At 32.5% G+C, this 16220-nt stretch overlaps 1 protein-coding gene across 5 annotated transcripts in view; it reads right to left on the bottom strand.

Annotated features, from left to right (window-relative positions):
* Positions 1-9496: 9496 nt before the first annotated feature.
* Positions 9497-16220, bottom strand: part of LOC106470946 (translation initiation factor eIF-2B subunit delta-like) — a 68733-nt gene continuing 62009 nt past the window's right edge. For all 5 annotated transcript variants that reach the window (XM_022399588.1, XM_022399589.1, XM_022399587.1 and 2 more), the window contains 3 exons: positions 15747-15832; positions 14758-14938; positions 9497-13790 (listed from right to left, as the gene is read on the bottom strand). In XM_022399588.1, the coding sequence (XP_022255296.1) occupies positions 13579-13790; positions 14758-14938; positions 15747-15832 (479 nt within the window). In that variant the 3' untranslated portion in view covers positions 9497-13578. The remainder of the gene's footprint in view (positions 13791-14757; positions 14939-15746; positions 15833-16220) is intronic.

Here is a 16220-nt window from a genome sequence, read left to right as displayed (position 1 = left end):
ATGATGCCGAGAATGTGACTTTATTGATATATACTGAATTTACTCCCAGTGGGTAGACCTTAGCACTAGCTAGTATGGAGACTTGAATATGCTGTATTTCACTTAAAAATTTATCAATTAACAAACGAAAACTTGTCTTGAAATGTTACATGCAAAACTACCCTCTTTGGGAGTTTCCAAATTTAACTTATTTCTAATATTCAACAAATTGTAGTATAAAGACACCCCTTGGCTCCTGAGAAACGGGTTAAAATATTTCTTTCTTGATGACTGACTTTCCTATCACAACCAAATAAAATACTGGGTACACCATGTGTATATAGTTGTTATGATATCTAAGCCTTTATATGTGAATTTTATATACTGCTGCCAATTTCACACACTCATTGATATCTCCATTTGATAAAGTTAAAATATCCTTGCATTGGAAGCACATTATACTACTACTAAATTTATAGAGAACAATGAAGTGTTTGTATTTTGGGGAATGCAATGGATGTTTTGACATGAAGAAGGCAGGCCAAAGTTCTGTCTAAACATGTTGCATGTTCCCCAAAATAAAACGACTTCATTATGCTTGTAAGTCGTTGTTTGTCATTTTAGTATTCTTATACTATCCTTATTAGGCACAGCAGGTAGAAACTGTGTTAAAGTTACCATGTAAAACTGCATTTTTTACAACCGCAGGTAAAACTGTTTTTTTTTCTCTCTTGCCATAGTGCATATCTCTTCCATGAAAAACTAACCACCTGCAGAATACATCGATGCCGAAATTAAAAAATACCCGTTTCAATGAAAATATCAGGATACTGTATTGTAGAATAACATTTTCCAGGGTATTAATCTTATATTCATCAATACTTGATGTTGAATCCAAATCCTTTGTTTCCTTGCTCTTGTTAATATTCTATTATTGCCTTATTATTTATTATCATTCTGGCTGTGTGGCTGCTTCATTTGTTTACATTTCTTTAAAACATCTATAAATGGCCCTATGCAATATCTTCAACATGCCACACACACCTTTAGTTACATATGCTGCCATTATGCTTCATCAAGTATTCTAGTAGTTTATACAGTTTGCCCCCAGCTATCATATGAACCACTTCAGTAATGTTGGTATTACCTACCAAAGCTACATCCGTAGCAATGTTATTGTCATCTAGGGGCCATTAAATTCAACAGATATTTATTTCAGGCTTCACAAAATAAATAATCATCTGCAAAATTTGGATGAATTACGATTTTTAAACCAAAAATGTATTTAACAAGATTTAAATTTGTGCTGGAAATCCTTTTGGATTGTAGATATGGTGTCTTTTCCATGTAGGTCAATGAAAAATATAGCAAGTACAAGTGGTATGCTCTGCAAAGCTCTTATCATTAAGCTAGATTAAGGGAATAATTTTCCCGAAACATTGGATAAAATTTCGTTTCAAGATTCATTCAGTCTTTAATAGGAAAGCAAGGGTTACGATGCTCTTTCAACTACATGATCATCTTAGTGGTCAACTGATCATTGTACATTGTAGTACATAAATTGTATCTGATAAGTTGGAAAGTAAGGCACACTATTAGCTATCAATCTATGATCATACAAATTAAGTGCTGTTTTAACTGTCGATAATCGTTTAGCAGTCACAAAATGTTATTAATGGACATTACTACCCAATGGCAAAAGCAAGAAAAGTTATTTCTTTGTTTGTTTGTAATTAAGCACAAAGCTACACAATGGGCTATCTGTGTTCTGCCCACCACGGGTATCGCAACCTGGTTTCTAGCTGCTATTCGTTTTCAAATCATTAGTTTTGCAAACAACCGATTGTCTTAGCTTTAATAATCGAGTAGAAACTTTGCAATGCAGTACATATACTATGCTTCAAATACTACTCAATTGCTTGGAAAGCAAGGAGTTACAATACTCTGCCCATCAGCAATCTTTTGAGCACCTGATCGTCCAAGCTTTGATGAACAATCCCAACAAGGGGTTGACAGTGTAATTTCGTCTGCCAATCAGAGTTCATACTCACTTCCATTTCCAGAAACTCCTCATCTGGTTTGTTAAAGACCAAGAATTAATTCTCTGCAACTTCCTCTATTTCTTCGAATTGGTTGGAAAGACCACAGATGATGTCCTTGTCCTCCCCTGGCTCATCAGTTTGTCATCCAAAATCCTGATCAAGCCAATGCACCAAAGTCTAGTCTGTGATGTATAAATACAGCTTATCGAAGTGTTATGTACACTTTCGCGTGTTTTACGCCCACTATAGCTGACATATTAGATGAACAACTTGTCAGAGTTTCATATATGGACGATTTGAACTAAATCCAAGTTGCTTTCGTACAGCTGGTATATATCCCAAGCACACATAGTCACTGCATTGGAACATTCGTTCTTTCACCATCTGATTATAGTGCTTCTTCTAATGTTAACAAAAGTGTGGGTTACACCTTAGTGCCTTTTATTTCTTGTGTTGTGCAAAGTCCACGATATTTATAACCACAGAGCTCTGAGACCACTAGTTAGAGCAGTGTTGGAGACCATATCTCACGAGTTAATACAGCATAACTTTTTTTTTGTAACTACTAATAGAAGTACCACAGGTTACGTGCATCTGTGCTGTGCTCCTCTACCAGTGCTGGTTGGGCATAATCTTGCTAGACAGCTAGGAGCATTCACACTAGGTCGGAGTCCTTCAATGAAGCATAAACTGGAGCATAAGCTTTGGTATCCATTCGTCAGTGAATTCTTCTACCAAATGGCATGCATTCACTAGGCCTTAAACAGTGAGAATTTCAACTATCATATGGACCGTCAAGGGTCATAACATTCCATGAATGGACAGTCTCACCATGCAATGAGATAGTTCATCCATGTTTCATGTTGTGAAACCAGGCAATGAACTATGACAAAGTCATGCTCTTGCAACATCGTTATTCAACATGCTATCATATCCTCTATATTTTTAAAGTTTACTAACCACTTCAGCATAACATGGTTACCCACGTAACATATTACGTTGATAAAGTAGTGATGATAGTAATTTATGAAGATAACCACTGCAAGCAGCTCTTTATTTGTCATACAGTATGTACATTCGAGAGTCATCAGCATATGAGTGACATGTTCTACTCATTTCTACAAATGTCATGACACTGTTCCAACAATGGAAGCCATTGGTGTCCAACAGGAGCTTACAGTCTTGTCATAGATAGGTCAGCACTGGAGAATCCATCTGTAGCCGGTATTTATACCCTTGTCTACCTTGCAGCTCGGCAAAATGCTGATGTTGTTTGGCTGGCATTTGCTGATCTGTTTGCTGGAACCGATGACTCTGCTATCTTTTCTTTACAGGAAAGTATAGCCAGTTCCTTCGTTAGTGCCCCACTAGTCCATAAGCAAAGCAGACAATTCACTATTTTCACCCTGGATGATGTCCAGGTTGTTGTGTGTATTTCATATGTGGATCTTGCAGCAGCATGTACCCGGTGGACCTTGCTGCAGCATGTGTTCCAAGAACAGAATGATTAAACCTCTCTTGCTACCTCCTTGAACATTTGGGGTGTGATTTGCTTGGCTTCACTCATAGGAACTAGTGTCGTTGGCCAAGGCATCTCTCTCTCATAATCCTTATGGATGCCAGGAGATGATATTGATATCCTTGGCCCTGAATGGAAGCCTGTGACCAGGATGTCAACATCCCAAAGGGCAGATGGTTCCTGTTTCAGAAATACAGGGCTATGAGATACTTAAGATGGGTTGTTATACAGCCGTGCACAATCCCAGGTACCACAAGCTGTCATTGATGTTGCAAGGAACCTTTCCATGGTTCTCATCTGTGAGTGTTAGTTCGGAGAGAACATTGGCTGATGGATATCATCCACCAGTGGCATGTTCAACCTTTGTACATTAGTTGCTGGTGTTCTTGGATAGAGCTCGGGTTGCTGAACTTTGGTTACAGCCTAGAAGTTCAGTAGAGATCTCCCCATATGGTCTGAATTGACCAGGTGCCATTCCATTCCAAAACATTTCAACTGTCAATGCTTCCCTTCTCATAAGATCAATTCCCAAGAGTACCATCTTATCAATTGATCTGAGTGCACCAGACGTGAATAAATCTATGAATCAGTGGTTGCAGTTTGACCAATACCACAGACCTTCAAAACAATGGAAAAAGTCCTATGTCAAGAAAAGGGCTTCTGGACTCGACATCTCTTCCATACAATGCATTCTCTCTCTGCTAGTAAACTCTCTCCCTCAGTCAAGAGTACTTCTGTATCCATAAAATGTCATTATTTTCGTGAAAAGCATTTCTTTAAACTCAATAATACAAGCAAGGGCTAGTACATCGTATGTTCCTGATGTCATGGCACCAAAATTTCTCCTTCCTATCTACTTGAGATATTTTCAGCTAAAAACTTATTTCCTAACAAGTGTCAGATAGTTAGACCCTTTAATAACAGCAGAATCACTTAGGAAATAAAGAGAGTAGTTCCGATTCTGATAACCGAGTGTTCCTGTTGTGTGTGAAATAACAAGACTGGAAAATTTATTAAAATGAACACAAATTTAATTTTGAAACAAACAGAAAAGAAAATACAGCATACATACTTGCACAGAAAGAATCACAATTGTTTCTACTGGAATGTATTTAGCTCCACAGCTTTGTTACTATCAGAATAGACTTGCTTCAAACTAAACACGATGATATTAAAGCAAGTCTTTACTTGAAGAATTCCAGGTGGAAGTGAAGCATTCTTGAACTCAACAGGTAGGCTCGTTTTTTTGTTCTCTTACAACATTAATTGGCTGTTAATTTTAAGACAACGTCAATTTGGCCAGCAAAAGAAATTATACGGTGATGTATATACACGACTGTTTAGCTTAAGTTATTATTTAGCGATTTAATATTTAATAATTATTCAGTTTTCCTAACAAGTGTTAAAAGTTAATTATTTTAAAAGTAAAAGTTATGACCGGTTTGTGATGCAACACTGTACAAATCGAACGTTGTGTTGACAGTTTATTTGTTGTACTAGGCTTTAGTAAGATTGATAACATCATATTACACGAAGCTTCCAAGTTTTTCTAGTTATGTGTAATATTGTTGCTACTAGAAAGCTATATAGTTCTAGATTTTTCTGTCAGGTGTTATAAATACCTAAAGATAAAGCAAGTTAAGGAAGATAGAAAAGTTAGTTAGTGAAAGAAAACGTGAAGTTAGCAGGCATGTGAGTGATTAGCCTTAACGAGTGATTTCTATAGTGTATTGTAACAACAGAGATAGGAAACATAATTTGTCTTGTCAAAGGGTGATCTAAAGTAATTGAACCAGCCTGTGTAGACTTTCACGAAAGGAAGACAATTAAAGTTCTGGATACAACTGTGGAAACCCAAAAGGTAACATAAGTGAATCTATCGCAAATTGTACAGTAAGAAACAGAGCAGAAAAAATAATTCGTCTTGTCAATTGGGTTTTAAAGTAACTGGAGCCACTGGTATAACTAGGAGCAGAAAGGTCCGTGGCAAAGTATTACTGATGTCCCCCCCCCCCCCCGAGCTGCCTCTCAAACTAATAACGTTTATGGTTAATCTAGAGCAACTGAAATATGTAAAGCCTATTAAGCTTTGCTGTTCTATTAATCAAATATAATGAATGAGCAAGAAGGGTTCACGTTTTTAAGAAATTTAACGCGAAGAGAAAATTTCAGCTAGGTTTATTTTTATAAACATACGAAATCAGTATTAGTTTCTTAAGTGCAGTGGCTTCATTGTGTTTGTCTGATTTTGAGCTACACGAAATAACTTTTGCCAGAGCTTTTTGAACTTCACAAAATCGTACTTTGAGAGTAAACACTTCATCAAAACGTCCAGTCCATCTAGTTTTATTTCAGATTTTTAATAGTTAATTCTTGCCGAGTACCAGATTCAGAAATTAAACTAAGTAATATGTCCCATGATTTGATAATTAGTCCAGAAAAACCCACTCTTTGAACATCATCATAAAACAGCCATTTCTGTTACATCTTTCGCTGCATCGTTAACTACTAAATTTAAATTATGAGCAGCACAGTGAGCATAAACTGCACTGGACTCAATATCGGTTATTTTCCTCTGCACAACACTGTATATTCCGTTCATATTATTGGCGCCGTTGTAAGCTTGACCACGACATCTTACAATGGAAAGTTCTTTTTGTTCAATGTTTTGCAAAATTTGTTCAGATAGAGCAGCACTTGATTGGTCCTCAACTTTATAGAAACCTAAAAATGTCGAGCCTTTGGCTTGCCAATTTTATCACTTTCAATGGAACAATAACGATAAATTTCACATAACTGATCAACTTTGGAAATGTCCTGAATTTTGTCCAAAATAATGGGAAAAAATGGGGCTGCTTTAATGGCTAGTGTTTTAGGTAGTAACTAAAATAATAAACTGGAAAGATTTATTTCGTTAAAAAAGTCAATTTATAGTTGTATCATCAAAGTCGTTTACTCAGAATTGAAACTTTGATGATTGGATGGTGCTTTGGCTTAGATAGAGTACAGATGCAAAGATTTGTTTTATCATTTATCAAAAAATTCATTATTGTCATTTGTTTTAACACAGTATTATTTAACGGAAGGAAAATATTTTTTTTAAATCAGTTAATTTTTCTAGAACCGTAAACAACAGTTATTAACACCAGTTTTAATCTTATTTATAGGGCTATCTGTATCATTAAAGATATAACTTTGTACAGCTATTTCTTTAATACCGAGTCTTTTAGGAGTATATAAAATTAGCTCACCATACTTTTAGTACTATGAAGAAAAAACATTTCAATAGGGATACGATACAGTTATAAATCATTTATACAAAGCAAACAAATTTTCTGAGTTCAAAAAAGTATAAAAGTAATTAAAATTAATCAGATCGATCAGGAAGAAGCAAAAGAAATGTCAAATTTAAGTCACCAATAATATTATATTTTTGCAAAACAATGAATTTTATCAACAGCAAGACATTCATAACAAAAGCAAAGCAAGAAAAGTTCGAAGACAATTTTTTAATCAAAATTTTGCAAACCAATCGATTGAAAAACAATGACATGCAACATAATGGCGACCACTACATAACCAGCATGTACACAAAATCCACTATAGCACTATTTATATCTTTCACTGCACTCACAATCTCCGCAGTATTAGTGTATTACTATTATTTTAAGAGACTGCTCTGTACACTGTCTACTCAAAAATGTATGAAGAACGCAGGATGCAGCCACCAGACACATTTGCCAAATGTCAACTAGTTCAGACAGAATCAGACTCATAGCCTGAAGCAGTGTTGCCAGTGCGAGATTCGGCTGCACATCCAGTTTCTTATGTGGTGTTCAGGCATATTAAATATTAAATATATTTTATTCTAATATTTTCTAAATTGTGAAAACTGTATAGTAAAACTTGGGCCAAGGGTATTTTGCCACTAAGACCACCCTATTGTTACGCCACTGAACTGAGCCAGACTGTGTGAACTTTTCAGAAGAAAAAGATAATTATTTAGTTTTTAGATACAACTGTGATATCCTCTAGTGTAAAGAAATTTTGTACATACGTTTGACTTGTTTTGAATATATTATGTTAAAATAAGTGGATTGTGTGCTGTCCATTTATTGTTCGAATTTATCGCCAACAAATCACAGACACCTACTGTAAAGAATCCGGCTCCTATACAAATACCTGAACTCGGATGTCATACGTTACTGCATTATTCTCACGGACAAAAATAGGCATTATCAACCACAGAGAACAACAAAAACAAAGCTAGAACAATACAGTGTCAATGACTTTGTGGACCAACTGTTCATGCTAAACAAACCAAAAAAAGTTTTAAAAATTCATACAGAACTAGATCAGATAGAAAACATATGATGTGCCTGCATATCTGGTGTTTAAGATAAACTACCAACATTCAAATTAATATAATAAAACAGTATCTTTCAAATCAACTAAACTAAAATAATAATACACAAATATCAGGTGTTCATTTTCAACGTTAATTATGTAGTGGTTATTAAACACTCTATATCGTAGTAAAAGAAAACTACTGTTTTGAATTGTATAAACAATTGCACACTTTTAACTTGTTAATATTATCTGAAACATAAACCCTAGTTTTCTAAACAAATTTTCCAAAGGTTTATATTCAACGAATTAAAAGCATCCCAAAATAAAATAACCTCCAATTTTCAAAATTTCTGTAAAACACATTATTTCCGCGTATTGTAACATCTGCAAAATACCCTGTGCATTTTAAAAGCTTGTTTTAAAATCTTCAGAGTAGATCGATAATTAAGCGCACTTGCAAAGAAACAAATTGGCTATGTGTGTGTTTTGAAACGAAGAAAATAACAATCCTTATAAGTCGTCACAGCATGTGAAACCATAGATACACAGAAGCGTAGCCATAAACTGGTACAAATTAAACGATTCTGCGAGTATTCAATGTTTATAACGATATAAATAACTAAAAGCGAGTTTTATTAAACGATTTGCTGTGGCTTTGTTATGAAGTGCCACGATTTATCTCGATTTGGTTGTTTTACATTTAGACAAACAATTAGAGCTTGTCTGGCACGACATCATTAACAATATGTTTGCAGCTATGAAAGACCGTTGATCGAATTCTTGTATAATTAAATCGAGACACCTAAAGAAATTACATTATTTACTCTTCTCTATTTGTGGGGATGGGGGGTAAAGTATCGTCATCCTCCTCCTTAATATTAACTGTGATCCGCCACTAGGCTAAATAAACTTTAACTAATTGAAAATTATCAATGAAAAATTATAATGACAACATTTCAATTACTGAATATTTGGAATAATCGAAAAACAGTAATAATCGGAAACACTAGGTGATTACTTTCGTGATATTGATTTAATCGAATTTCGATTAATCGATTATTTTACGTGACTAATCGGCAATTGATTATATAGTTATTAAGTAGCAAAAGCGCCAGAGTAGGTTGGATATTTGCTCCACCAATAATGCTTCTTTTGAATATGTTCGTTACTTAACGATGTTATACTCCATCAGTATTCTATTACGATCAATAATTGCAATTGTTTGATTAGTTTAAACCAATTAGTGGTGCTGAAGCTGGTCTTTGCTAATTTGTATAAGTTTGAAGCTCAAATATTAGATACATGGCTAAGAACTTAATAGACATACAAACTGAAATACACATACTAATTTAAGTACATAAAAATCGTTTCTCTATATTGATGCGGTAAATATTTGATGATTAAAATTAAGAAAAAAAAAGCAGTAGCAGTTTCCTGCCCCCAAAATGTAATTTTGCTTCCAGTACCCCTAATTAGAGGGTCACTCCTGAAAAAGCTAAACAAGCAAAAGTTGAGCGAAAAAAAAAACAATCAGTCTATACGTCTACTGAAACCTGAACCACAGACTTGTATTGAATGTCTATGATAGTGGGAACTTGAGGGTACCAAAGTACGAGTTTATTCTCAAAATCAGAGTTGGCTTTGTTATTCAGTTAAATATCACAACTTTCTAATGCACTTACTAGTTTTTGTGCCAATCATTTCATTGTCGACTGTTCCATTTGATCAACAAGTACCACCTTGTAAACATTTTTCATAATATGAAGATTAAATACACCATCCAAAAATCCAGTGAGTATGTTTGTTTTGGGATCTTCACGCAAAGCTATTTGAGGGCTATTTGTGGTAGCCATCTCTAATTTTGACTACTGTTTACCAACAACTAGTGGGGTTGACAATTGACAATCACATTGTGACTGAAAAGGTGACAATATTCTGTGACGGAATCCAATTCCACGAATTGCAAAATGCGAGTTGCGTAACCCATAATTTTGAAGTGAAAGATTAGTAAGAACACAGTTAGTCAACTCTTACATTGAATAATGGGATTAGACCGTCATCCTTACAACACAACCCCAAAGTGCAAAGGTGATAATGACAAAACTTTGTCGAAACGTTGAACATTTGTTGTTATGTTAAAACTTGTATTAAAGTTTTTCTTCATTTCCCATTCAAGCTGTCTCCAATCATTATTAGATATGATATCTATTCATACTTTTTGACTGAGTCAAAGAGAGTACAGTATGACTTCAAATGTCCAATGTCTGGAAACTTTTTCAGATAGATAAAACAATGTTAGTAGAAAACAAATCTTTCAGGCAGTTATGATTTATTATGTTGTACACAACAAAATCCCTATGCAACTAACATTTTATCAAAAAATATTTTTGATTCTCATTTGATTTACATCAGTAATATTCATTTACAGTAATTCCTGTTAACAAAAAATTCTAAAAAAAAAAAAACGAACATGACAACTGTGCATTTTCAAAATAAGTCGCTATCATAATAATACTGACAAATGTGTAACTGTTTTCATTACAAATGTGCCACAGATAAGAGGTTTATACTTCAATGATGATTACCAATGTTAACTAAGAATAAATTTTATAGCCTATAGCATTCATATTACATTATTTCCAGGAAAGTTCATCAACATGTAAGGTCAAAATTTGTGATTAAAAAATTGTCTTCGAAATATCAATTATATTGTCTAGACAAGATCAACACAAATAAAATATATTTTATTTGTGAGAAGAAATTCTGAATTCACAATTAATCCAGTTTGAAAATCAAGTTAAAAGACAAACCAATCAAGAAAGATATGAAGAAAAATTTACATAGAAGTAATAGAATATTATGATTAGTTCCATTTCCAGAATACTCAGTTTATTTGATTCTGCTTAATATATATGGTAATCTAATAATAGGAAATGATATGCTATAGTCATTTATAAATGGTTTTCAAATTCAAAGGCAATGACTAGTAAAGACTTACAATACAAGCTACTGCAACCATATGATGGTTTCACAATTTAAGATTTTATCAATGGTGTTCAATTCAGAGTTCAAAATGGAAATGTGATATCAATGTTAAAGTAAATTAACCAACAGTCTTACAATACAAGCATTATAATAGTAAAGAGCATTCAATATTCTATGTATAGTGACCAATTCGCAGTACAATTTAGTCCAAAATGAAAATATGATATTAATGCTAAAGTAAATTGCCAATAAAGTCTTACAGTACAAGCTATTGTAACCATAGTGAGGATTAAAAATTCAGATTTCTATGTAGAATAACCAATTCACAGTTTAATTTAGTCCAAAGAACAAATGTGGTATCAATATTAAAGGAAATTGACACCAATAAATCTTACACGTTACTGTAACCTTTGAAAGGTTTCAGAACTCTATCTAGAGTGACCAATTCAGTTTAATTTAGCCCAAAACAAAAATCTTATATCAACACTAAAGTAAATTGCACAAAAGCATTTATTTAAACTATAACCAACTATGTAACTACAGTCAAAAGCTAATTATTAATATCCTTGAACATCAATACAAAGTTCATTTTTTTTTATCACCCAATAACTCTAATATTATGAACATTACACTTTTTAAAATGTAGAAGTATCAGATATGATAACAGATCAGTACGTGTGTACTAGCAATATGTAGTAGTTTATTACAGTATTTCAACCTGTGCTAGATATTAATTTTACTTTTTCTTTAACAAATTACTGCTACAAGATTAGAAACAAAACAAAAAATAACACAACCGACAAAAATATAAAACTTTATAAGCTAACCTAGAATGTTCTTTAAAGACTGCTTTAAATGTTTTACATCATTTAAAACTTTATCATTCAAATGTAGAAAATAAATCTGAAAAACAGCAATGTTAAAAATACATGCTAGAAACACAGCAGAAGTGGGCAAAACACACAAACAGTCACATATCAAAATGGGTAACAAAATATTTGCATGAATACCAAAAACATACCTAAAGATCTGATAAGTTATATCATTTCATTTATGTAAATGAAATGGGCAGGCTGAAGCTCTATTTTAAGATGTAAGGTTTCATTAACCCACAATTTTTCCAGCTCTTTAAAGAACTTTTCATCAGGTGGAATCAAAGAGATGTAAAACATGTGGGCTAATAAAATCTTATATTTTAATGTGGTACTTCATATTGTCAGATTTGTGTTACATTAATATATCCACTTTTAAATTACACTAAAAGAATATTTCATTTGTTTCACCAAACTCTGATGCCTTCATTATTTAAGTAGTGTACAGAGTCTACACTAATTATATTTTACTTATTTACTATTAGCATAAAATACTCACACTCCACTGCAGGATTCTAAGGTCCCCTCATGATTCACAGTCTTCAATGTACCCAGTCAAATATCTCCATTATCTTAATTACTTCTATAATTATCCAAATTCGTTACCTGATTTGTCTGTTGCCATTTTCCAAACTTAATTCAATTCAACTCTTAAAAGAAAATAGTTTTAACTTAGCTTCTCAGAATCGTATATTTTTCTTCCTGTTGTTTGTTGCCATTTCCCAAACTTAGTTCAATTCATTTTTTTAATTCTCAGATCTGAATTTTTCTCTCCATGTTTCAGTTCAAAAAGAGTATTTGGCAGAATACCTCCATATACTATTCATTCAGTAAGTGTGAATTAGAAAAAAATTATACTTTTCTATAGACCTTCAGGAAGCAGAATTATGGGGCTTAAGGGCAAGAAATTGGCCAAAATTTTTTAAAGTCAAATCTAAAAAAATAATACCCAGTTGCACTGCCTCAGAATTCCCTACGTTTCACGTTAGCATTCCAACAGACATAGATCTAAATCTATAGCTTTTACTTAGGTTTCAATAACTACTGTGGCACCTTTAATTAATATACACTTCAAAAATGTATGCACACAACCACTCCCAAAAACAAAAATCAAACTGTTACACATACAATTCCTAAATTTATAAATCTTCTAATCAAGCAAATGATAATTTAAAAAAATATTACCTATGTGTTGAAAGACAAAAATTTAAGTTTATTTAGGCAACAGAACCAAACACTGCATGTTAATGAATATTATCTTCTGATGTGTTTTTAATTTTATCAGAATATTTTAAATGATCATATTAGGCTTGCAAGACAAAATATCCATTTTTGCTACTGCTGCTACACAGAAATTGAGAGCTACAAGGGAACCTTAGAAATCTTCATTATTTTTATAGCACATAAAAACAAATCAAGTTAAACCATATATCTAAATCACAGGGATTTGTAGGATTTTATTTGACTAACTATATAACCTGATGTACATTTGAGTTGTATATATATCTGTGAATTAATTTTTTAATGTACAATAATGCTTCTGCTTTCAATTTTCTACAGCTATATGCAAATTTATTCATTTCAACTGCATATCTGACTTCACAATGCATACCTTTTTAATTTCCAATTGGACAGCCTTTCTTACCACCAACAGATGCATAATGTTATTACTGAACCAGCTTTTAACATGTATTAGTTCTTTAATAATATTAGTTACTCAAATATTTAATACCACCTGTCTACATAATTAAAAACGTTTGAAACTCTTAAAAATAACAACAAAAAAAGATTAAAAAAGGGGTAGCATAACATTAACTAGAAGCAAGAGAATTTACACCTCTTGTGAACCTGCATGCTTAACTCTCAGCACCACAGGAACAGAAGTACAAGGCAAATTGCCTATATCTGTGATCACCATAGCAACCAAGTCAGGAGGGGTCAAATCATATTCAAGATTTAATAAATACAATGAAGGAATATCTTGCCAGTTCTCTAGTGTTTGTTTGTTGGGTGGCAATTCAGTCACAAGTTCATTGGGATCAGCTGAAAAGAAAAAAGATGTAAGCAATGTGCAAAATAACCAAATATAAAAAGATAAATGGAGGAAACTATAATATAATAAAAACAATGATATATGGAATACATTTTATTACACGACTGTATTTCTTTTACCACACACAAAAATATTTCCAAATATATACAAGTAAATGTTGTATCAGTTTTTAAACTTTGTAAAATGGAGTAATGAAACCATGTATGCAAAAAAAAAGAAGAAAGAAATAAAGATGAGAGACTAATCACACTCCAGAAAAAACGATTTTATTCAAACCTGGTGTTTCAGCCTACACCTTTCTCAAGGGTTACAGTGTCAAATACAAATATAAACTGATAATCAAAAAGGATATATAAAACAATTAAAAACTGACTAACAATGTTATAAGGTATTATAATGATTAGAATTAAGTTCATAAGATTGAATCAGGAGAGACTCTTTGAATTTACAATCAAGGAAACTATTACATTTTGCTAAGAGCTTACAACACCATTGTAAATTCGGTTAACAGTTTGTATTTGTATATGATGCTATAATCCTTGAGAAAGGTGTAAGCTTAAACACCAAGTTTGAATAAAATACTTTTTTTCTGGAGAGTGATTAGTTGATATTTCAGAGATAAATTCTCCTTGTGTGTGTGTGTCTATATATATATATAATATACACACACAACAGTAAATTCATAAATTCATTTTGGTCTAAAAATATAAATACATGACTTGTGTAATAAAAAAAAGCTTGTAGAAGTAAACAGAAATATAAAAAATGAAAGTACTTATAGTAAAATTATGGTGATATCATTATTGTCACAGTTAGTAACTTATAAAATCACTTAAGTTTCATAATTACTAAATAATTAGACTTGGGTGATTTTATAGGCTACCAATCACGACAATGACGATCTAAATAATTATTTTTATTTTTAGAAGAAAAAAAAGAATATGAAAGAACATTTACCCAATTCATTATAGACAATAGAATCTGTGTGCACATGCTCTGAGAATTTGTATGTCTCACAACAAACTAGAACTGGAACATTGTAGGCTCTAGCAATGAGAGCAATCTGAGAACACCCAACTCTTGACATGACATATCCATTGGCTTGTAACGAGTGTGCTCCAAGCATCACCTTAGTTACCTATAGAACAAAATCAAATATCTGACTAAAAAAAAAAAAGTTACATTAATTTCATTCAGTTCTGTAATTATAAAAATACTTTTACAAACAATCACATGCAAAAGAATAAACAACCATTACTGAAGCTCACCATTGTATCTTTTGCATATAATTTTGCCATCTAGCTCAAAATATCAGCTTTTTTTCTAGTCATAATAATAATGTTAAAAATGTGTTTGTAAATGATAAATTATGTGAACATAACACAGAAAAAAGTAATTCATTAACCTAAAATTTTGAGGCACATGTATTAACGTTCAAAACAAAATTAGGCTTAATTAGAAAAATTACTGTCAAAAGCAACAAAAGTAGTTTAATGTTTATGTAAGAGGTATCACTTAAAATTTTCAAAATATTCAATGCTACATATATTAACCAAACCAGCATTTCTAAACCTTTTTTAGTAACATGACCTACTTAACTTCAATAATTTTGTTTGGTATTATGTATTTTGCATTATACTTTTGCCATTTTGGAACATTTTTAAAATATTGTCAACTAATCTTAAGCCCTTTGAAGGCCCACTTCAAATTGCTTTGTGGGCTGCAACTTACTGGTTGAGAAACACTGCACTAAACAATTCTTTAAAAAATTTATATTTAAATATATATATATATGAAAGTACATAATTATAAAATAGTTATTACACTGCTAAGGCCACAGCGTATATTATTATATTAACAATTTATTCTTTAAAAAAAGGAATATATCTACAAGAGTTTTGGGTCATAACACTTTTCAAACAAACTAATGATTTCAAAAAACTTACCTCTTGCATAATGTAGGGAACAGCATTAATCAAAACATATGAACACTGGATACCTTTCTTTACCAAACACCTCAACATTTCTCTTCCTATTTTAAAGGAAACACACAGTAATCAGCAACTGAAATGAGTAATTTTCCTTTTTTTCACATTTTTGAGAAATTCTGAATTGTGACGGGGATAAAAACAGACCAACAAGGAACAACCTAATGTTTAAAACCAGTTGCTATACAGTTAATTTGTAGCATTATGTTCATAGGCTCCAACTTTTAAATGGCATTTTTTTCCCTACTAAAGATCTCCTCCCCATTCCTTATTGTTCTTGGCTTGTCTATCTTTACACATATGGAGACTGTAAGGCCTCCTATATTGGCAAAACCAAACGCCATTTAAAAGTAGAAGCCGATGAACATATGGGAATTTCCATCAAAACACAAAAAGAATTGAATAACCCCTGTGTTTCCTCTATACACGAAC

This window comes from Limulus polyphemus, unplaced genomic scaffold (genome assembly GCF_000517525.1).
Source record: "Limulus polyphemus unplaced genomic scaffold, Limulus_polyphemus-2.1.2 Scaffold4312, whole genome shotgun sequence".
NCBI lineage: Eukaryota > Metazoa > Arthropoda > Merostomata > Xiphosura > Limulidae > Limulus > Limulus polyphemus.
This window is presented reverse-complemented; position numbering and strand designations above follow the sequence as displayed.